The sequence below is a fragment of the Desmodus rotundus genome, chromosome 1 (genome assembly GCF_022682495.2).
Source record: "Desmodus rotundus isolate HL8 chromosome 1, HLdesRot8A.1, whole genome shotgun sequence".
In the NCBI taxonomy this organism is placed as follows: Eukaryota; Metazoa; Chordata; class Mammalia; order Chiroptera; family Phyllostomidae; genus Desmodus; species Desmodus rotundus.
In genome coordinates, this window is record NC_071387.1 from 100,792,909 (window position 1) to 100,816,159 (window position 23,251).

A 23,251-nucleotide genomic window follows, 5' to 3' on the forward strand; every position below is an offset into this window, starting at 1 on the left:
AGTCAGGTCTAATTTCTATGGAAGGGTCAAGGTTATTTTCCTGGATATCAATGATGCTTTCATTGTGGCGGTTTCTATATTGCAGTGGCTGGTTTTTCACCCCGCTTCCTGCTTTGCACAACCCAGCTGGAGCCCTGGCCAGGCCCACTGCTGACCCCTGCTGGCTTCTGGGGGGCATGCTATGCAAACCCTATCAGCCAGGGTGTTCGGCCACAAAGCTTTGCCTTATCAGTCTTTCTTGGCCTTCAGCTTCGTATCTCTTTAAACCTCTCCCCCAATGTCTCCTTATCAGCCATGAGTTGGTGATGTTCTGTGTATCTGGCGTGCCTTCCCAGGAGCAAGGGTGCCCAGGCTTCTCTGAGGGGAACGCACCCAAAACTGCATGTCCAAGTCCATGGTCTCTGCCATGAGTCCATAGTCTCCACTGCATCTGGGTCCATGGTCTCCACCATGAGACAGCGAAGCTGGGTAAGGACCCCATTGCCTCCTACCTTCCTAACTCCACCTCATTTCCCTAAACTAGTCCATTCTGGGGGAGGGAGATCAAGCCCTTCATGTAAGAAACCCATGGTACCTTCAGAACCAGGCAAGACTCCATCTTGAGTCTGAACAAATCACCTGCCAGCAGCTCTGGGATCTGAGACCTGCTGTTCCTCCGATCATCTGGCCCTGTGCCGCACGTGCGGGGGCCAGGTCCTCTCCACCTGGTCACAAACCAGGGCACACGTGTTCAGGGAACCCCGTTTCACCTCCCTGAATTCTGCATGCCTGAGGCCCGGCTCACAAACCCCCTCTCCAGGAAGCCATCCCTTTGGGCCACGCTCACACTGGGCACAAGGACAGGTTCCACTAGATGGATGGAAGCACCAACTTGTTCCCCTCCCTCCTGGGGCCCTGCACCCAGGCCAGAGTAGGCCTCACACTCATCCTATTGAGATGCAGGTTCTGACTGTGGGTCCGGCAGCCTGAGCCTGCATCTGTGGCAAAGTCCAGGTGAGGCTGCTGGGCTTTGGGCCTCGTTTAAGCATTAAGGGCTGGAGCTCAGTACCTGGTAAGGACTCTCTTGATGTGGTTGTATGGACAAACGTGGATGAATGAACATCTATTAGGAAAGAACCAAAGTGAAATGAGGAGCCGGCAGGCCTGGGTTATCCCTTGAGATAAAGAACAGGCACGAAGGCCTCCTGCAGACATACTTTGGACAGCAGGGAGCTGTGGGTGAAGCTCATGGCCAGCTTCTCTCATTATTTTTCTACAGTGGAAAATCCGGAAGGTTTTCACAAAGCATTTTTGTTTTTATTGCACATCGTATAAAATGAACTACACTGTATTTAAGAGACAAGACATTCACAAGGTGCAGAGACCCGATTCTTCTCTCCCAGGCCTTACCCATGTCCCACACTGCTCCTGAGGCTGGAGGCAGCTTTAACACACACCAACCGAACCAGGTCACAGAGAACGTGCTTGTTCTGGGGACCTCAGAGCTGTGCTGGGTCCTTCTGCACTGTCCAGTTTGGAGACTGCTGGTGACAATGACAGGTGTCCAGGCAGGACAGCTGGGCCAGCAGAGCACCTGGCGCACGGCAGAACAGGAGGCCTGTGGACACCTAGTCTGCTGGTGGAGGCTGGGGTAACAGCGTGAGTGCTGAGAAGGAAGATGGACAGGGCAGGCCAGAAGGAAGATGGACAGGGCAGGCTGGCCATCCATCTCAGGGACGGACGGACTGCAACTGACAGGCGTAGAAAGCAAAAGATGTGCGAAGTCAGGCCTCGCCCTGGACGGCGGGCAGAGGCCCACTGCCCCTCTGAAACACACATGGGCTTAACAGGGTTAAAGGGAGACAAAGAGTAGGCACCAATAGAGGGAGGAACCAAGGGCCCTAAATCCAGTGGGTGGCCTGTTCCAATGACCACTCCAGGAGATGGAGTGGGAAGGAAGCTGATCCATGTTGGTGCCGTCATCAATTTCACAGGGGTAGCAGATGTGGTCCCACAGCCCAGAAATGTGTGTGGAGGCCTGGATTACCAAAGGGCCACACACCCTCACATGGGCTCTGCTAACAGCCATGGGAGGGGAGTGGGCAATGGGCCGGTCGGTGTGGTCTGCCCCTCCTCTTCTTGCCCATGGGCTGCTGCTTCTTCCTCTCAAACTTTTCCTTCCGGGCCCCAGCAGTGGTGAAGGTGATGCAGTTGGTGTCCAGGAAATCCAGCAGCTTCCCCGTGGCCATGCGGATGCCCTGCTGCTTCAGCTCTGCTTGCAGCTCCGACAGCTCAAAGGGCTGGTAGAGCAGGACCTTGCGGTAAAGGGCTGGGGTGGAGCGGATGTAGCACCTCACTGCCTCCTCCACGTCCACTGCCTGCGAAGCACTGACCCCCTTCTCACCCTCCTCATCTTCACCGACAGACTCAAAGGCCACTCCAAATTCACTGGAAGAACTGAAAAGAACCAGGTATTAATATTTTGTGACACCCCTTCCTCCCAGTTCCCCCAAGGCCAGGAGCTTCTTTGAAGAAGAGTTTCTTTGTCCCCTGAGAAGCCTTGCGCATGGCGTGGATGACCCCCCAGTGCTGTGTCCCTGGCACTCTAGCTGCCGGCCTGAGCAGGAAGCAGCAACTTCCATCGACAGTGTCCTGTCCCCACCAAGGCGGCTTACTGGGCCGGCCCCACTCAAGGGAGTGTCCTGCGGGCTGCGGAGGTGGGAGCTCCGAAGGACTGCTCTGGAGGCCCACAGGAAGCTGCCCTTGAGCCCCACCTGGATAGCCTGTAGTTCACACCCAGAAAACTGGGGTTTCTGAACATCAGCAATTGCGCTTTGCTTATGCCAACTCTTGGACCCACTGATCAGAGGACCTATGAAGCCACTGGCCCTGTCCTTTGATCTGGTTACCTCTGTGAGCTTAAGGAACTGTCACTGCTGTCCACAGAGGTGGCCGTGGATTCCTGGGAGGCTGGGAGCTGGGCATCATCATCAGGGCCTAGAGGCAGCACCTTGGCTGGTGACACGTGAGGGATGCTTCCACTAGGCTGCTGCTTTTGCTGTCGGGTGCCCTTGGTCTTAGCTGGCCCCTTGGACCTTTGGGGAATAGGGTCAGAAGGGGCCTCCAGGCTGGCACAGCCCGCTGCCTTTGATTCCTTGGTGGTTTTGATGGCACAGGTCTGGCTGCGAGAAGCCTCCAGAGGCCCCTGTGAGAACTGGTTCTCGTCCTCGGAGTCTGACTCCAGTGTCTGGTGAGTGTACTGGAATATCTCCTTCAGTTTCAGGACCATCTGGCGTTTGGGCAGAGGGCGCACCCCAAACCTGAATGGAGAAACAGGTGAACTTCAGCAGAGCAAATAATTGTCTACAAATTAATGGCTTTGTGCAGCTGAAATCCTAAATGCCTGACTTCCACGACCATTCAGAGATGAGTGTTTATCCTGAGTGCCAACTGAGCTCACTCTGAAGAATACTCCAGAAAGGCTGCTCCCCATGCTCTGAGCAATGGTGGTGGCGGTGACTTTCCTGGGCCCAACGTGAAATGCAGCATTCATTACGATATGAGAGTTTTGATCTCTTTAAAAAATCATGTCTCCTTACACAGATTGTTAAGGCCATGGTCCCATCTCCACCCACGTGACATATGGGGACCTGCCACCTGATGGGTAACCTGGAGGAGTCTCATTTCTTAGCTTCTTGGTGCCTGGGTAATTGGGGGAACAGCATGCGAAGAGCTGGCAGGGACACATGCCCTCTCCCTCCAGCAGCCCCAAACCACAGCCCAGGATGGGCCTGGCGGCAGGTCCTACAACTCCCAGCCTCACTACGCCTGGTCACTCGCAAGGAGGGGACCACTGATGAGCAAGCTTTCAAGACCACCACCAACCTATCCAGTTCCTTCTTTAGTACCGGGGTCTCCATGATGGAATACCGTGGCATTGGCGTTATGGGTACTTTGGGGGGCAAGTTCTTCCTCCGATTAGCACCTTCTGGGTAGAACAAAAGAAACACAGGGTTCAGCAGGAGGGACCTGGGTTGACCACTTCTGATGTTAGTGTAACCAAGAGAAGGATGCACTTGGAGAAGTCCAGTCCCATTTGCTCCATGAGAGCAGTGATGTCCACCCCTTCACCGTTGGACTCTGGCATCGTGTCTTCCCGTTAGAGAGCGTCACTCAGCCCACAGTGAGGGCCATGGCGGCCTTGTGCAATGCTGACACTGTGTGAATGGGGCAGAAGCCGATGAGTGGTTGCCACAGGCTGGGGCGATGGGGCAAAGGCAGTGACTGCCAATAAATACAGGATTTATTTCTTGGGTGATATAAATGTTCCGGAATTAGTGGTGATGGATGCAAGACACGAGTATACCAAAAACGAATGGTACATTTTAAAGGGTGAATTTTATGGTATGTAAAAATGTCTCAATAAAGCTGTTATCTTAAAAAAGGAAACAGGTAATTTTATGCCTTGGCTGGTATGGCTCAGAAGATTGAGCACCGGCCTGCAAACCAAAAGATCACCGGTTCAATTCCCAGTCAGGCACATGCCTGGGTTGCAGGCCAGGTCCCCAGTTGGGGGCACTCGAGAGGCAACCACACATTGATGTTTCTCTCCCTCTCTTTCTCCCTCCCTTCCCCTCTGTCTAAAAATAAATAAATAAAATCTGTAAAAAAAAAAAAAAGAAAGAAAGAAAGAAATGGGTAATTTTAAAGATAAATGGGACAATTAGAAGATGGACTTTGGTTCTTATCCCTTTTATGAGCTGTTTGAGACTCCAATGCAAATAGGCTCCGCGTCCTGAAAAACACACAAAACTCTGTGATTTCAGACAGTTCGTCACCCCATAAAGCCCACCTCAGACCGAGACTAAGGCCTCTGGGCTAGTGTCTCCTGCAGTGGTTCTCACAGCACTAGCTGGGAACCAGCTAGAAATGCAAATTCTGGGTCGCACCCCAGACCTTCTGAAGCAGAAACTCTGGGGTGGGGCCCGGCCACATGTGTTTTAATAACCTGCAGGCAATTCTGATGCCTGCTCAAGGCTGAAAGTGCTGGTCAATGGGGCCCGGTTGGTGTAGGATTCTAAAAGGAAACGAAACACCAGGCTGCAGGCAGACGCTCTGTCCTTAAGCTCTGCTTCCCCGTTACTGGTCACTGCTCAGTGCCACTCTGCCCGCTGGGGGAGGGGGCAGCACCTTGAGGGCCTACACGAGGTACTTTGATTCTCCCTTACGACTGAAATGAGCTGGGACTCGGCATCCTCCACCGAGGATGAAAGGCCTGAGGCCCGTAACAGGCCTCTCTCTCAGCCCCATCTGTTGTTTCTAAATTGATATAAAATTCACACAATAAAATTTTAAAGTATTTCAGTGGCACTTAGTATCTTCACATTGTTGTGCAACAACCCCTCTATTTAGTTGCAAAACGTGTTAACCCCCCAGCAGAAATCCCATAGCTAGCAAGCACCTCATCCTCCCGGAGGCCCCCAGGAACCACTCATCTGCTTTCTGTCTCTATGGATTTGACTGTTCTGGTTCTTTTGCATCAGTGGGATCATACCATATGTGCTCTTTTGTGACTGACTTTTCACTCAGTGCAGCGTTTTCAAGGTTTATCCACGTTGCATCAAAAGTCAGTGCTTCATTCCTTCTCACAGCTGAGTAACATTCCACTTTTTGGATAGCCCGTATTTTATACATCTACTCAATCAGTGGGGGGACATTTGGGTTGTTTCCACCTTTTAGCCACTGTGAATACAGCTGCTGCGAACACTTGTGAACAAGGATCTGTTTGAGTAGGAGTAGGACTTGCTGGGTCATAATGGCAATTCTGTTTAACTTTTTAAGGAACTGCACTTGCCCGATCTTAAGACACACCTGAGGCGCGCACCTTGGCCTCTCAGAGGTGCGGGTTCCGTGGTCTGGGGTGCGGTCCACAGGCAGGGGTTTTTAATGAGTACCCAGGTGAGCTGTTGGGCCCAGGCAAGTTTAGGAAGCTCTGACTTACTAAGTATATGTTTGATAGCAAGCCTATTCTCCCTCAGCTGTGGACAGGGGTCTGCAAGGCAATGAGGGGGCTTGTCACAGGTCAGCAGGCCTTTCAGCACTGCCACCCATGTTGTCACTACCGATTTCCACCTGGGCACTTAGTGTAAAAGATAAACACCTCTTTCCACTACTCACTTGGCTTCTCTAACCCTTCTGATTTCTGACCTCCATCAGCTCTCGGTGTCTGGGCCAGAAAAAGAACCTCTGGAGACTTCTGTTCTTCTCCATCCCAATCGTCCCACAGACGTGAATTCAAGAAGCTCAGCCTGCTGCTCCCAGGGGAGCTGGGCTGAGGGGATTTCTCTTGAGACTTCCTTCGGCCAATGCAGCTTCCTCGAATGGGGGTGGTGCCCTGGAGTGCAGGGGAGCGGCAGTCACTGCTGTCTGGGGCCTCCCCGGCCCTACCACCTGGGCTACTGGTGCTCAGGGGGCCAGTCCGTTCGAGGTTCAGACTGTCAATTGGGATAGGTGAGAGGGGCTCGGCGTGCCAACAGCAGTCATCAGTTGGAATGGGGGGGGCGCTGTCCAGCACGGGGCTGCTGCTCGCCTGATATGAAGCCACCTCCTGTTCATCTTCACTGTCTTCCACCTCCACCACTTCATCCGCTGTGCCCTGATTCAGCAGGCTCAGCCTAGGCAGCGAGTGCCTCAGGAACTGCCCACTGAAATCAGTGCGGTCTCCTGAGGTCGGAGAAGGGGCCAGCAGAGAAAAGTGCTGGTGGCTCCTGGGGCAGGGACTAGAAGGGCTCCTAGGATTGACAGGCATTGGGCAGGATGATGATGTCTGGGGCACAATTCCTGAAAATTTACTAGTGGCTCTGGGTCCATCTCTGCTTTCTAATGGAGCTCTGGGCTTGCGCTGAGCCTTTTCATATCCTGAAGTCCTGGACCTGAGGCCCAAGGTTTGGGTCTGCAATGAGTAGTCACGGCTTCTGCTGGCAAGTGGGGTGGCAGGCACCAGCCATGAGGTGTCTGTGGTGCTGTCCTCGGGGCTGCTCTTGGGGCTAGAGAACAGCTGGGGGGTCCCTCTGCCACCCACATAGCCCTGGTTCCTTGACAGCCACCCCTCCTCCCACTGTACTGGGGCGTCTCTCCTTGGTGGGCTTTGGGAAGGTTCCTGGTCTGCATCAACATCGATGATGGAGAACAGGTCAGAGAACTTGGGGCTAACTTCTAGAACATTCCCCTCTGCCAGGGAACCATTAAAAACTGGCTTTATGTTGGTTTGTTCTAGCTCTGGCTCTTCATCTGAATCCAATAAAAGGATAATCTCATCTTCCCTGTTCATGCTGGACGGAGAATTCTGAGGTCTACAGCTCCAACGGCCAGGTTTTGCCTGAGTAAGGTCAATGGACGGAGACTTTTCTGACGAGACCCCTTTATTTCTGCATTCCGACATGGAACCACGTTCTTTGCCCTTCTCACAGCCTGGATGGTTACGTAGCGTGAGAAGGCTCTGGCCCCTCCTCTGCTTCGATGGTAAGTCCTGGGAGGCTGCCCTGGAAGCTCTGCCCTGTGACTGCGGTATAGGTAGCGACAAGTCTCTTGAGTGATGAGGGCGAGGGTGTGGTTGGCGGGGACTCCTGCCTGGAGGAGGCTGTGACGGGACGAAGCATGGATATGATGGAGGTTCCTGCTGGCAAGTGGGGGGGTGGGAGTTCTTCCCCGCCCTTTCTCTGACAGTGCTGTTGCCTCTCTTGTGATCACTTGTTATTTGGGATGGTTCAGGGTGTCCTCCTGGGGTTGATAAAAAGGGCTGTTTATAATCATTGACATCAACTGAGTACAAAAAGGACCCTTCCTTTCTCTCTGCCGAGCAGCCCTGAGAAGGGCTACAGGAGCTAGTATGACCCAGTGCTTCCTTTGGTGCCTCTGCTTCATCCCCCACGTCTGAACACTGGCCCTTGAGTGGCAGGAACTTGGACTGTCCCACATTTTTCCTTTTGGCGGCGGCCTCATCACCTCCCTGCCAAGATGATTCCACCTGCTCTGCATTTCCTGACTGTTCGTTAAGCTGGATGCTTGCTAGGATTTGCCCGGAAGTGGGACCATCTTCTCTAAGCTGATCAGTTGCTTCCTCAATCTCTGGAGCTCTTTCCCCCTGGAGCAGCTTTCGCTGAGTAGCTGCAAATTCATAAATTTCTTCCATTTCTGCTTCGTTAACCTTTTCTTTATCTTCTTCAAGGCCCTCAGATTTCAACAAGGCTTCTGCTTCCTCCTCTTCACCTACCCATATTGACCTTAAGAGTTCTTGGAAGTTCTCTGCTCTGCTTTCACAAGCTTCATCTTCCTTCTCCTTCCATTGTCTGCCCTCTGAGTCCATCGCGACAGGGGCTTGTTTGCACAGGTGAGCAAGCTCACTCACACCAAACCTGCAACAGAAAACACCAGGCATCACCACCACCCTGCTCAGAGGCTGCAGCCGGGAGCCCCCGGCACAGGCAAGAATTAGGTGCAAATTCACGGGAGGTGGACTAAGCCCGCTATCCACTTTTGTTTCTGGGACCGGGGAAAGAACTGCCACTGTTTAATCTCAGTGTTGGAACAACTAAGGAACAGCAGTGTTCGGGGGGAGCGGAGGCCAAGGCCGAGGGCCACTCTCTCATCACATCCAGGGAGCTAAAAGCCACATGACTCGGCAGAGGACTCTTCAAGCAGCCTCGGCATTCCTGCGAGAGCCCACTTCTGGCCAGATTTCCTATCAATATGCCTTGTTCAAGGTCACCACTGGGCATAAAGTTGGTACTAAAAGGAACAGAAAGGATGCGGCCCTGATCCTCCCATGAGCCATCAACCTGATAACGCTCATCAGTTAATGTCGGAAGCCATGAAGTAAATGGAAAGAACAATGCAGACCTGCAGGCCAGGGAACTCAGCTCAGGGGCCAGCTGGGGAGGGAGGCCGGTGGTGTCCGCAGTGTAGAGATAACGCAGGAATGCACGGGCAGCCCCCGTGCTCACGTCACTCAGCAGGACGCGCTGGGTTCTTAAGTCACCGTCTTCTGCAGCGAAGAATCCTTCACTGTTTACCTGAGAGTGAAGTATAGGTTTGCTGACTGGACAGCCATGACGTGGGACGAAGGTGGTGGTCTTGGGGAGGGCAGTCCTGTGAGTCTCAAGTCTTACAAATGGCCTCAGCCCAGGGACGGGCATTAGCCCCTGTCGTTCCATTTTGTTGACCAGAAATTCTGCAGTTTAAGCCATAAAACATCTCTGTTTTCAAAATCAAATCAGGGATAGATGTTCAAGAATTCAGATGGTTCCCTCTTGACAAGACATTTCAGAGGCACTAGAACTTTCTGAGAGACCAACAACGGTTTCTTGGGTTCCAATAACACAATATTCACGTCAAACACACGTCAACATGGACATGTCTGTCAGCAGTTCAACTTTAAAGACGTCAATTATAAGTCTTCATAGTTATGCAAATACAGAAAACAGAAAATTCTGGGGCGGGGGGGGGGGGAGGATTTTTATTCAATGGCACAAGAACAAGAAAATCTGATGTTTCCCCAGCCTGAGGTCGTCTCCTCATACCACGTCCTATCATCAAACATGTCTTCTCCACAGAAGTGTAACCTTATGACAACTGTGGACAAAATGTTTCAGGCAGTGGGAGGAGAGCAGGGAGTGAGACGGGTGACAGCATGGGGGGAGTGGAAGTGAGGGAGCTCAGGGGGGGGAGCCAGGGGGGCAGGAAAACAGAGAGACAGCCTGAGCAAAGAGCAGTGAGGGACAGAGAGGCAGAAAGGCAGGGAGAGGGCGAGAAAGGCAGAGGGAGAGGAGGGAGAGCGAGAAGGACAGAGCCGCTCAAGGGGGGACGGAGGGGCTGCACGGAGGCGCAGCTCGTTTACCACGTACTTACATATTGAATGAGAAGCGGGCACCGGGCGTAGAGCACGAACTTGTGCGCGTACAGCACCTCCCCACTGTCCATCTGGAACTGAACGTCACTCAGGTGCGGGTTGTTGACCATGGCACTGAAGTCAGCAACCAGCAAACCGAGGGAGAGCTGAAACAGGAGGAGAGCTGTCACTTCCATCTTCACTCGCCTCTCTAACTGTGCAAGTTCCCCAACTGGGATGATGCTGGGTGGCCAGGCAGACCCTTGCACTCCTCTCGATAGGGTCCCTACGTTGGATTCCACCTTTAAGTTACCTTAAGTCATTCAGCAACACAGAACGGCAAAACGCTAACTTCTTTCTCAAACACTCTACCCCATGGAGTTCCCGGGCCTAAGGTGGAAGGGACCAGCAGATGGAGAGGCACGGGTGTTCTAAAAGATGGAGCTGCAGCAGTGGGGGCCGTGGGAGCACCGTGTGCGGCATGCCTGGTGTTTCACGTTGCTGTGTGGCCCTGTGAAGAATCTTTCCAGCCTGGTGTAACAGGTGAGGACCCCCAGCCGATACGGTTCAGGGACCCGGCTGAGAGGAGCTCCAAGTCCTCTATGTGCTGTGGTCACCAGGAGAAGTGGGTGTGATGCTGACATACTCATGGTGTGACAACCACTCTAAGGGAAACCAATTTCTCACGTAATTCATCACCAGCACAGAACATGAACTATTACGGGGAGGCCAGCCCAGACCAGTATGTCAGAGGGGCAGAGTGAATCCTGTATGAATGAATGAATGAAACTCTAAGCAATGAGTACACAGAGCACTCAGCTGAATGAGGTGGCCTCTGAGTAATGGCGGGCCCTCTGGGATCCCAGGCAGAGCAGGCTCCCGGGGCTTGGTAAATGAGCTACCCCCACAGTTCAGTGACAAAAGGGACAAAGACTCATGGCGGAATCCCATCAGGGGGACAGGAGGTTGCTGTGGGCTCTTGCCTGACTCGACTCAAATAGAGTCCAGGGGGCCAGTGGACTCCTATGAGGGCCTTCAGGCTGGTGGTGAGTTGACCGCACCGAACATATGATGAGCACCAGCAGCCAGGGCTACACAGCCGGAGCAGGGCCAGGCCCCACGCAGAGGTCCTTACCGAAGCCTGGCTGCCCATTTCCAAGTGCTGCTCCTCAGCTGGCAGGACAAACCCAGTCAGTGGAAGGCCACCGGGCAACAGATCCATCCCTGAGAGAATTCACAGGTTAAAAGAACATCACCTCCGGGCAACGTCAGCCTTCAGAGCGTAGCTGTGGGCTGAGCCGACCGCAGAGGGGCCTTGGACTTCTTCAATGAAAGTGATGGCCACAAGCCACTTTTACCACCCCTCCTTCCAACAGAGAGGAACACAAGCAGTAAAATAAACAATTAGGCCACCGATCACTCGCTTTGGACAAACGGCTCTATCCTTGGTTACGGTTTAAGGAAATGGTGATACTCACCTGTGTCACATTCACCTTTGAGGGGAAAAAAATGAAAGGGAACACACCTGGTGCAAACACACCAGGGAACCTTAAATCTGAGCTGCCTTCATGGTCTTGGTCACAGGGTGGCGAGGGCCCAGAGGGCGGGGTCAGCCCACGTGTCCCATCCTGTGTCTCACCTGTGGTTCCCCCCAAGTCAGCCAGGGCCCCGCTGCTGGGCAACTGGCTGCTGCTCAATCCCTCTCTTGCCAGGTCCATGAGGTCCTGCAGGGCCTGGTACTCCCTCTGGCTGCCAGAGGGCGGTGGGTTTCTGGGACAGGTGCTGTGGAGAGCAGGTGGCATGTGCACACCTGGCTGTGGCTGGTCAGGTGACACTGGTCGCTCCTGCGTGAGACTCTGAAAGAAGTCGGAAGCCAGAGTGACTGTGTGACTGCCGTACCACCCACCACCCAGACGGTCCCCGATGGTGCCAGCCACCCCAGAGGAGCCCCAGGAAGCTTTGCTTCATCACCACCCGTTAGCAGGCCTCTCCGTCATGGCAGAGGCCATGCCCATAGCATCTACATTGTCAGAAAGATTCCTGGGAGCCCCTGGCCCCCTAATATCATCTAAGTGGCCTCAAGCAAGTAAATATGGACTCTAGGACCACCTGCATCAGGCTTGTCTGATTCCTGAGCCCCATCACAGGCAGACCGTGTCAGCCGTCTGGGAAGGGGCCTGGGATTATGCATTTTAAACAAACTCTGCAGGAATACAATACATTTGGGAACCAATGGTCCTCCCTGTTCTTACCAGGAGAGCCATCTAGTGACTGCCAGAAGAAACACCCTGTGGCTGACACCCTCGGGCTTCCTCCTTTCCCTTCCCCTCCTCCTAGAACTTTCTGTCCCCCAGCTGTTGATTCCCAGTGCTATAATCCTAGAGCTGCCAAACCCTCCCCGCACCACCCAGAGCCCAGCCACGTGTGTCTGGAGGGGAGGGCACACCTTGGCGGACTCCTGGGGCGCCGCAGGAGGCACCAGGCTTGCTGTGTAGAAGGATTCCAGGGCCCAGGCCCCAGTCAGGGCGCTGCCCTCCCACAGAAAGTTCTGCTTCCCTTCAGGTGGTTGCAGACACCTGCTGGCCTTTCCTAGCTCTTCCTTTAAAAGTCTGCTTGCAGGAAGTGGTGGTGTACTGGACAACTCTACTTCCTCTTCCACAAAGAGCTGGGCCACACGATCCTCGATCTGTCTTCCTGTGGTCTCCGAGTCCTGGACTAACAGCTGGGGTGGGGAAAGGGGTGCTTTCTTCTTGCGACCCCTCTTCTCTAGATTGAAGGAAAACTGACAGTTAGTAACAGAGTCATCCGCACAGCCTGAGGCCCGGCAGTAACGCTCAGCCACAGGCAGGAAGGCGAGGCTCCCCTGGAGCCACCACCTGTGGACACATATACCTGTTGTCAGCCTTCTCCTCTCCGAACCAGCAGTTCCCAGCGTGAGCGCCGCGGGCACAGCCGCATGCTCCATCTCAGACCGGGACAGAGCCATGGCCACCTGCAGGTCCTCGGATAGCACCTCAGGCTCATTGACCTTCCGCCTCTTCTGTGGCTCCTTCTTCTTGGGGGCTCCCTTCCTTTTCAGACCTCCAACGTGATTGCTGAAGCTTAAAAGGCAGCCAAACAGAAAGGTTAGTGACAGCCAGAATTGTGAGCACATTCTGTTCTGACGTGGTCCCCACTGGACCAGAGGGGGCTGGACCCCTTTCTCCTCTCTTAGGGGAAGAGAAAACGAGTAAATGTGGACCCACCAGACAGAGGCATCAAATGCTCTGGAATTCACTGTGCTCATTCCATGCCTCATGCAAGCTCACGCAATCCTAGGCCAACAGTTCAGCGCAGTCCAGGCACGGAAGGGTCTCGGTCCTGCTGCACGATTCTGCCCAGCCAGGTTGGGGGGGCAGTGTCGTTCCTGTACACCCTAGAGGCGGCCAGGCCCTTCCAGTCAAGTCAACATTCGATGGCTCCGCGTCAGCACCCCGGATTCTAACAACTTCTGCCCATTCATACTTCAGATGCCCCTTAGGTGGTCCTGGACACAATGGCCAGGAAAGGATTCCTTCCCTCCTACAGGGGCTGCAGGGCTGCAGGGCAGTGCCTCTGCCCAAGGCCTGAAGGAAAGGCCTCTCAGTTTGGATCACCAATGTGGCCAGCGGGCTCGGAGGCCAACGTGCAGTGACTCATTTGGCTCGGAGAAGATTTACTGAAAGATTTTCTGGCTGGAGAGAACCTAGACTGCCCGCTGACGCCCAACAGGCTGGGCAAGAAGCAGAAGGGTAAAGGTGAGAAAGAAACCAACAGCCATCCCAAGATCACCCTCCCTGCAGCTGTAGGGCATTCTGGAAACACCTCCGGCTTTCACAAAGTCTCATGCCCTCCACTGGACCAGCGATGATACCAGAATCTCAGGTACCATCTCAGAAGATCTAAACAAGCCCTAATTCAGGTCTGACTTCCAATAACCACAGCCTCCAAAAGGGAAAGGAGCCACACCAACCTCCTGGGGCTACTATGTAGGCTGTGCCTCTGGACCCATCCGGCAGGGCCTGGGCCCTGATGAAAGCAGGCGAGGGGTGTAGAGGCGAGTGGGGTGCTCTGACCAGCACATGTGCCCTGGCCAGGGTGTCATGACCACCCCAGAGTTCCAAACACCCCAGGCTTGGCCTTAGGGCAGGGGAGGCTCAAAGTCTCAGTGAGGGGGTCCATCTGTGGCTTTCTACTGTACCAGCCTTCCAGAAGAACCCTCACACATCTTGCTTCACTTCTTGGAGGGATTTCAAAAGCAGATTTATTTTACCTGAGTAGGTAGATTCAGCATGGTCCTGGCAAAAGGCAAGTGATGGCTTAGGTGATGTCTATTCTCAGCCTTAAGGCTTCCAAGTCTACCATGCTAGTTAGGGCTGCTACGCTAAAATGCAGACAGACTCACCAGCAAAGACTCAGCCTCTGCCCTCCCCATCTCAGCATGGACGCAGCACACAGGCCCAGAAACTGTGTACAAGGCAGTGGCCAGGACAAACCAACCGCCTTTGGCATTCCCTTTGCTCTTGACAGCTGTCTAGGAAGGCCCACACCGTCAGCAGTCCAGGGCTAAAGCTGCCCGTGGTCCCTGTAACGCTGGGGTCTACTCTGGCACCATAGCGGCAGGGGCGATGCAGCACAAGGCTGACCCTCTGCCACGTGTGCGCCTGTGGTTCGCGTGCTGAACACCTGTGTCATCAGCAGGGCCTCCTATTTTAACACTTAAGCGTTTAATTCATGCAAATATTTTTAAAGGCCTACGGTTCTGTCTCACCAACTCTGAACTATGCTAAGTGATCTTACACTAACAGTGTGACAATCGGACGACGCTGAGATGCAAGTGAGGCTGGACCACATGTGAAATTGATGTGGTAAAGGGAATTAGCAAATTCTTAGCTGCTCTGGAGGGCATTGACTGTGGGGCCTTGGGAATGGAAAATTCTCAGAAAGAAGGATCTCAAGGAAACCAGTCCAACTGGTCATTTCCACAGACACAGCCACACCCACATGGACCATTTCAAAGCCACGCAGGAGGCAGTTTGTCCCCGACTCAATCCCTGTGGAGACCATGGCCGATTTCTTCCTCCTGTTTCACTTCCAGAACAAAAGAGGGCTCTATGACCCTCCAACACTACATAAGGTTTTATCTTTCCTTTTAGTGAACAAATCAGAGTACTTCTTTGATTTTTTCCTTTTCAGTTAACTCACCTCGATGCCTGCGCCAGGGTGCCAGAGGCCCCCTCAGACTGAGCTGCCTGCAGCCGCACGGCCTGGAGCAGGAGCTGGGGGCCAACCTCCATCTTCACTGCACACTTTTTCATGTGACTAATTCTGCTCTTTGGGGTGAGAAATGGCTTGCCACAAATTGGGCATTCAGGGATCTGAGGTGCAGTAGGTCTCGGTGCCTTTTCAGCCTCATCCAAGCACCTGAAGGAAGACAGTAAGCACAGGAGAACCGCCTTCCCTGGTGGTTCCACATCTACAAGGACACACTGCGGGCCAAACCTCATCCCCCGCAAGCCGGTCCCTCCACACAACCTGTAGTCAGCCTCGAGATACGGAATTTCGGCATCTGTTAGCAAAGGTGACTGAAGAAAGCAGGGACAGATTAAACATAATCGAACACAGATTCACCATATGACCCAGCAATTCCACTCCTACGTGTATAGCCAAAAGCCCTGAAAACAGACACTTAAGCCAACACATGAAATGCACATTCATAGCAGCTCTATTCACAATACCCAACTGGTAAACAACGGAAAAGTCCGCCGACGGATGAGTAGACAGACAAGATGTAGTCAATCCACACGATGGTATATTACTCAGCCATAAAGAAGAAGCAAGCACGGACACATGCTACAACATGGGGGGGCCTTGAAACACTATGCTGAGTGAAGGAAGCCAGACACACGAAGGCCACACAGTGTGTGATTCCACTTATGTCCAGAATAGGCAAATCGATAGAGACAGAAAGCACATTAGTCATTGCCAGGGGCTGGGGCGGGGGAAATGGGGAGCGAGTGCTAATGGGTACAAGTTTTCTTTTTGGGGTGATGAAAATATTCTAAAATTGACTATGGTGATGGTTGCATAACTGTGAGTATTACTAAATGAAGTTCATTGAGTTGATCATTCTAAATGCGTTAATTGTATGGCATGTGAATTATCTCTCAATAAAGCTGTTAAAAAATAACAAGCAAGGGCAGGTTGACACCAACACTGAGGTGCTATTGTAAGGCATCTCAAGATTACCACTACAGCCATAGGGACCCCCGGCCCTGGTCTCGCCCACGGGAAAGGTGACAGCTGAGCTGCTCCTACCAGTTCACGTGCTGCTCCCTCCGCGTCACGTTCATAGCCGAGAGGTTCTTTTGACAGATCTGGCAGAAGAACAATCCCTTCTCCTCCAGGCTACCGTCATGTGCGGAGGCTCGTTCCTGCTGAAACTCCTGCTGCAGGGCCAAGGCCACTGCACCGTTGCTCTCTGTGGCAGGGAGCCAGGGCCCAGACCCTGCGGAGAGGCACGAAGGTCCATGAGGACGAGCTCATCCTCAGACCTCTGCACATCTGTCAGATCTCACAGAACAAGGACAGCGGGTGTCGCATGGAGAAACTAGACCCCGTACGACTCTGCCTCGTGGCAGGCACCATCCAGGGCAGTGGGGCGGGAAACGGGGCTCCTTCAACCGCAGTTCCCAAACTTTAATATGGGTAAACCCCCCTGGGGACGTGGCTTGAATGAAGGTTCACATTACGAAGGTCTAGGTGGAGCCTGAGCTCCTGAATTTCTAACAACTCCCAGGTAAGGCAGACACTGGTGGTCCAGGACCACTCTTTGAGTAGCGAGCCCTAGAGAACTTTCATTTTCCCCATTTCTGCGAAAGTCAGCTGCCGTGGACATGCCAGATTTATAAGGCTCTGTTCCAACAAATCCACATTTTCTCTTCAAAGTTCAACCTTTCCTAATGCTACGACCTCTATGACCTTTGTTGCCCATCCTGGAAGAATCACGTCACAGTGAAACGCCTTGAGGCGGCTCCCAAGGTAGCATGCCTACCTCTGCCACCCCGTCACATCTGAGATTGCTGAAGCAGACCCTTGGCATTCACGACAGATGTGCCCTGGAACTTCATAAATTCCCAATTCTTGAATATTACTAGTGGCCTGTCATTCTTTCCACCAAAGACAGAAAAGCATCATGGTTTATTTTGTGTCCCCTCCCCTTTACTTTTAGTGAAGCAGTGGTTCCTCTCTCCTGAGCATTACTGGGTATGACGTGAAGATATATGGGGGCAACTGAGTCACATGCGGGAGAGGCACTGGGCTCCCATACTGGCTAAGCAACTCCTCTGCACCCCTTGGGTGCTCAAGGGCTCAAGGACTGATGCCACAGCAGATGTCACCTTGCTACTTGTGTGGAGCTTTGGGGTCACCTGAGAATCATCAGTTCTCCTAGGGTGAAACATGCAAATGCAGTCCCATGAGACCACATGCCCATTAGCCGTACACCTGTCAACACAGTTTCTTCCTACTCCTTTTCCTTTTATATGTTTTCATCAAAAATAAGGATTCATACTGTTCAGAGGATAAAGACCGGAACCACCAGACATCATGGGCTTCTTGGGGTGGTGCACAGCACCTACAAACCACAGATGCTGAACTGTTTACCCTGGAGCCAATGGGACCTGCCATTTGCTCGGTGTGATGCAACCCAGAGGCTGCAGGAAGGGGTTGAATGACATCATGAAGAAACAGTCAAGCAAATCCAGAAAGTGGTAAATTTTACGACAATTACCTGTACTCTTCAAAAAGTATCATTAAAACAAAGACAAAAACAAGACAAGGGGGCTGTTCTAGGCTTTAGACCTGAAGAGACGACTGGCTACAGCCATAGAGAATGAACGAACTTATAGTTCTGACAAGCCCTCGGACACCAGCTACCAACGCCATCCTTGGGGCAGCTGGGGAAATTTGACTATGAACTGGGTACCAGGCAACATTATGGAAATAGGTGCGCTTACGGAGAGCCCAGGGGTAGAGCGCCGTGATGCCTACCGCCTACTTTCACATGGTACGGAAGAAGCACGTACCTTTATAGAGACATAAAAAAAATATATGGCAAAGTGTTAACAACTGTTAAATCTCGGCTGAGGACATAGAGGGTTTGTTGTAAAATATTCTCTGACTTTTCTACGTGGAAAAAATTCAAAAGAAAAAGTCAAAATTAAAACAAGAGAAGGAGGTGCCTTGTCAGAGAAACTAAGTGAGTAATGACCCAGGGACCTTTTGTTCTCTGGCTAGACGACACGAAATGGCAAAGGTAGAATGCCAGGCAGAGCCCCCCCTCCGCAGACAATGCAGTGAAGGTTGGTTTCTTCCTGTTCCCCTTCCTCCAGGGTTAGAACTGATTCCTGTTAGGAATACAGGAAACTCCCATCATACCGTTCCCCGCCATCATGGCCTCTCGAGGGCCCTCTGGGACATCTTCTTCAAGTGCAGCCTGGAGGGAGCACCCATCTGAAGCACGTTTCAAACGCTCGGGGCCTGCTCTCTTGAACTGCTGCATTCGCCGCAGGACCACCTCGGCCGCCCGGGGTTTGGAGGGACTTGGCACCGTCGCAGTCATATGGGGAGGAAGGGGCTGGGAGTTGCTGTTAGGAGCAGCCTCTGAGGAGAAAAATATTCACATGCGCCCGTTTTAGGAGGAGAAACCAAACACTCGGCCACCAAATACAGGTTAGACATAAGATGCACAGGGGTCCGTCACCATCGAGTTCAGGTTTAACCCACGAGTGTGAATAGGACTGAGTATCTCGCGGTAACCTCGCTGTTTGTGGTAAGAGAAGTGTACCTGTCGTAAAGGTCTGTGACAGGAGAGGGAAGGGAGAGCGACTGCTAGTGAGTACGGGGTTTATTTGGGGGTGATAAAATGTTTTAAAATTAGGTAGTAGAGATGGTTGCACAGCTGTGAACATACTAAAACCACTGAACTGTACACGTCAAAAGAGTGAATTTTACACCCTATGAATATCTCTATAAAGCTGTTATTGAAGAGACAGTGATGGCAAACATTTATATCTTTCTAGGTCAGAAGTTCTCCTTTAACCTGGCGGGTGGCCTCCAGGGGGGACCCGTGAAGCCCCTGAAGTTGTATGTCAATTTCGCAGGTATGGTGGGGGTGCAGCTTTCTGTGGAAATCGTGCATACCTTTCACTAGACTCTCAGAGCCACGCTCTCTCAGTGAGGAGCATGAAGGACCAACGCATTTCGGCAACATTGCTGAAGCCTCACAACAGCCTCTGGGAGCTAAGCCTCTACCGCCACTCCCTTCAGAGGTCATGCCGGCCACCCTGGGCACAAAATATTATTTAAGATCAGGAAGTGAAGGTGAGAAAAACTTAGAAACAGAAGTCTGGAACCCAAAGACTTTGCTCTGCATTAGCTATGCAAGGCTGGTTTCCAGTTCTGCATGGAGAATAGATGCTAAGCACACGGCTAGGTACATCAAGGGCGGCACAGTGGGAAAGCTGCTTTAAACAAATGAACAACAACTAAAAAACACGGCGGGGGAAATTAAAAGGTATTTGGAGGAGAAAGGAAGAACTTGAAGATTCTCCTGGAACTTAAACTCATAGGGCACCCACCGTGGAACGATTTAGAGAAAATGCGAGCAGCAGGGTTATTTTCATGTTCGTGTGACTCCTATACAGAGTGAGGCAACTATAAAGGTAAACATTCACAGGAAACTGGAAGAGGGCCCCAGACATAATCATGTGGAAAACTCACACAGGGGTTCTACCTTTTATGACTGTTATTTAAAACAGGAGTAGGCAAACTATGGTCCTTGGGCCGGCTGCCTGTACAAAACTTCATTTTGTAAATGAAGTTTTGCTGGAACACAATTCATTCACATATTGTCTAGGGAATCGAGGAGTTGTGACAGAGACTGTACGGCCCGCAAAGCCAAAAAAATCTACCGTACTACCTGGCACTTCGCAGAAAATTTTCCAACACCTGGTTTAAAATACTACGAATCACCCACGGTTTCCTCTCTGGAAGCGCTGGCAGTGCTTCTGGCTGGGTTACCTGTCTGGGAGCCCCACGCACTCTCCCGGAGCACAGCAGCAGCGGGCATACTTCCTTCCCCATTCTCAGGGGGAGCTGGTTCACGCTCTCGCCGCTTGGGTGCCCCTTGTTTTCTCGTCCTTGTAGCCTGGCTGCCAGTTCGGGTTTTCCTCTCCCTAGGGCCTTGAGGGGTTTTGCTCTTGGTAGCAGCTGGTTTGGCTCTTTTCGGTTTGCTTGTTGTCTGAGTGCTGTTTGAGGCCTTTTTTGTCTTCCTTTCCCCTGATACTTCCTTGGAGCCATTCTTTTTCACCCTTTGGAAAAAACTGGCACAGAGTTCCTTAAAATCGTCATCGGACTCATCCATCATCTGACCAGTTTGAAGGATTTCAAAGTGGTTTTCAGAGAACGGAGGGTCAATTGGGGGCCCAAGAATAAGCCTGGCTGGGCCTCATTCAGAATCACAGCTACATTGGGGTTCTTCTTTAAAGCTCACTGAGATACCTGGAAAATTTGCACAACTGAGAAAAAAAGTACTGTTTTCCCCTCCATAATGATTTAAAACAGTTTTCTTCAATTTGATCCTGTGTTAAACAGCACATTTAAAGCTTCCCTCTGTTAAAAGTTCACATTTGAGAGGTTTCGTTGTCCAACAGAAGCCTCCAAGATAGAACACACATGAAGTTGATTCTCAGGTCATTGTCCAAGATCTCCATGGTGATAAAGCACACTTGGTTCATCTAATTTCACATCTGTGGAAAACCAAAAGCATCTAGGTGTAATCGGACAGATACTGTCATTTTGTGCCATTTCTTCTGAGAAGGCGTAAGAGCATGCAGAGTATGGGAGTAACAATACCCGTCAGTACTCAGCTACAGCTTGGTTAACACAGGCCCATCGTCCTATAGGACATCACAACACAATGTGGGCACGGGGGTTATCTCCAAACCCATCAAAGCCTGTTCTGTCCCAGACAGAAACACCTGGGCATCGTGGAAGAGTATTGTTTTTACTGAAATCTGGGGAATAAATCCCATGAAGAGCGGTCACCACAAAAACATAATGATTCCCAAATCTAGAAAAACTATCTCTTAGGTCTATGCTGGTCCAAGGCCTCTAGCCACCACAGGCTCTAACAGCAAGCAACACAATGAGAGAGGAAGAATGAGAATGAATATGCTCTTGAACACTCAGGAGATAGGAACAAATAAAAGGCAAGAACACAGGAGGCTCATCCTTCATGGATACAACCAATTTTTCCAAGTCAAAAAAGGCCACTTTCTCCATCCTCTCACCCCGGCAAGAGCTCCAAACTCAGGTGACTAGAATGCTGTCCAAATGCAAGGGTGAGGCCTTCTGGGCCTGACCACTTGCATCAGCACAGTTTAGTGGGATTCAAAAATCAAAATTGAATGACTCAGGGGCAGAAAGGTCATTTCAAATTCAATAATGTAGTCTCCACTGTCCAAGTAATCCGATTAATCATCTAGTTTTCCTGGGCTACGCAGACACAATCTACTTAGCAAGGTTGGCTCATTCACATCTTCCACGGAACCTCCTTAGAGATGCTTCCCCTCATCCTTTATCTATGTACACTCTCTCCATCCCTATTATTTTCTTTCATCACACAGTTTTCACAATAGCACTTATCACAAGTTATAATCATATGTAACATAACATTTACTGAATGCTTACTATATGCCAGGCACCAGTGTAACTGCTTTACAAGTCTAATTCATTCAATCCTTGCAACAATCTTATTCGGTAGACTCTACTGTCATCCTGTCTTTACAGCAAGGAATCAAGCATAAGAATGAGGAACTGGCCCCAGTTCACACAGCTTTTGAAATGGCAGGGCGGGGATCAAACCCAGGCTTTACGGTTGCAGGGCATCAACTCTTATTCATTTACTTATTATCTGCCCCCTACTAGCTCAAAACTTAAGGAGGGCACACAGATTCATATATTTTACTATGTATTCTCTTTGGCTGATAGGCACCTGATTGTAAAAGTACTCGACAATTATTTGTTAAATTAATTAACTGCAAAGAGCTTGGTATAATAGGAGCGAAGAGAAAGTTGGGGTGGGAGAGGAGGCTTCAGCAGAGATCCGTGTCCTGGCGCTTGGAACATTAAGCTAACCAAACAATTTTATCCTGTTGGATGTGGAGCGCTAAGGCAAATTCCACCCTCCACACTGCTGTCTCCACATCTCTGTTGCTAAGACATCCCATCTCCTGTAGGTACTCAATCAGCATTTGCTTAACGAAGTAGCCGGTCCTACGAGACCTCAAGTTTCCAGAGAGCCGGCGACTTTTGCCTACTCAGCTTTGGTACCTACGGCTGCGCCAGGCTCCTAGCGAACACAGAATGAATGGGAACCTGAGGGGCAGACCATTCCGTTCCCTCCAACTCGGTAACACGGCAAACAGGCCGGGGGCTCAGCCTGGGGAAGGGCTGCCAAGGACTCTGAGGACTAATTCCGATTGCCAGACTGTCCCCCGAGCAGTGACTCCGTGGGTATCCGGATCCCCCCCCACCCAACCTCCTCCCTTCAGGCAGCCTAGGCCTCCACCACCCAAGCACTGCTCCTGCGTCTACCCCGCGGCTGCAAGGGGGTGAGAAAGGCCCGAGTCGGGTGGATCTCCAACAACCGGGTGCACACTCCTTGCCCCAAAGCCCAGCCCCTCCTACCTCCGGCGCCGCCGCGGCACCGTCTCAACGGAGAGTCTCAAGCCTGCGCATGCGCCGCCCGGCTCCCCAGCCCCCCCTCCCCCCCCCCCCCCGCAGAGAATTGCGTCTGCGCAGGCGTTGGCGCAGGCTCAGAGCATTCAGGGAGGCTTGTTTCCCATCCTCCTCCGCGGCCTACGCGCGAGACATAGAGTAGTTTCGGGGGGTGGGGGGGCGTGAGGCGTAGCTAGGTGACGCGCCGCCGTGCGCGGTGGAATGCGGTGTCTTAAAGCCCTGTGGCCGCAGTCCTGAACGGTGGCGGTGGCTGCGGCTGCTGCAGTGGCGTCCAGGAAAGTATTAAGTGTTGAGGAAAAGTCGGGGTGAGTTCAGGACACCGCCGCAGTTTTAAGCTGAATTTTGGGTCCACCACGGTGTACACAGGATATGTTTGCATATTCAGTAGTGGCCCTTCCATCACACCTGCCTGAGGAACCAACGAGTAAACGGAGGGAGGAGGGACTTGGAGACGCACCAAATGAGGCCTGACGGGAAGGGAGACCTCCTTTCTGGTGATGGTAGCGAACAGGTGGAGTCCTAGAGGTTGGGAGGTGTAAGCTGGAGAGTCATCCTGTGCGAGCC

The 23,251-nt window shown here is 52.1% G+C and overlaps 1 protein-coding gene across 1 annotated transcript; it reads right to left on the reverse strand.

Annotated features, from left to right (window-relative positions):
- Positions 1-1,695: 1,695 nt before the first annotated feature.
- Positions 1,696-22,595, reverse strand: SLX4 (SLX4 structure-specific endonuclease subunit). Its single transcript, XM_053928799.2, is given in 16 exon segments — positions 1,696-2,098; positions 2,100-2,436; positions 2,889-3,299; positions 3,865-3,967; positions 6,157-8,393; positions 8,878-9,050; positions 9,886-10,032; positions 11,001-11,089; positions 11,505-11,721; positions 12,312-12,631; positions 12,758-12,966; positions 15,089-15,307; positions 16,202-16,391; positions 18,323-18,547; positions 19,967-20,694; positions 22,544-22,595. Coding segments are annotated over 15 exon segments (5,490 nt in total). The 5' UTR covers positions 20,313-20,694; positions 22,544-22,595; the 3' UTR covers positions 1,696-1,831.
- Positions 22,596-23,251: the final 656 nt, after the last annotated feature.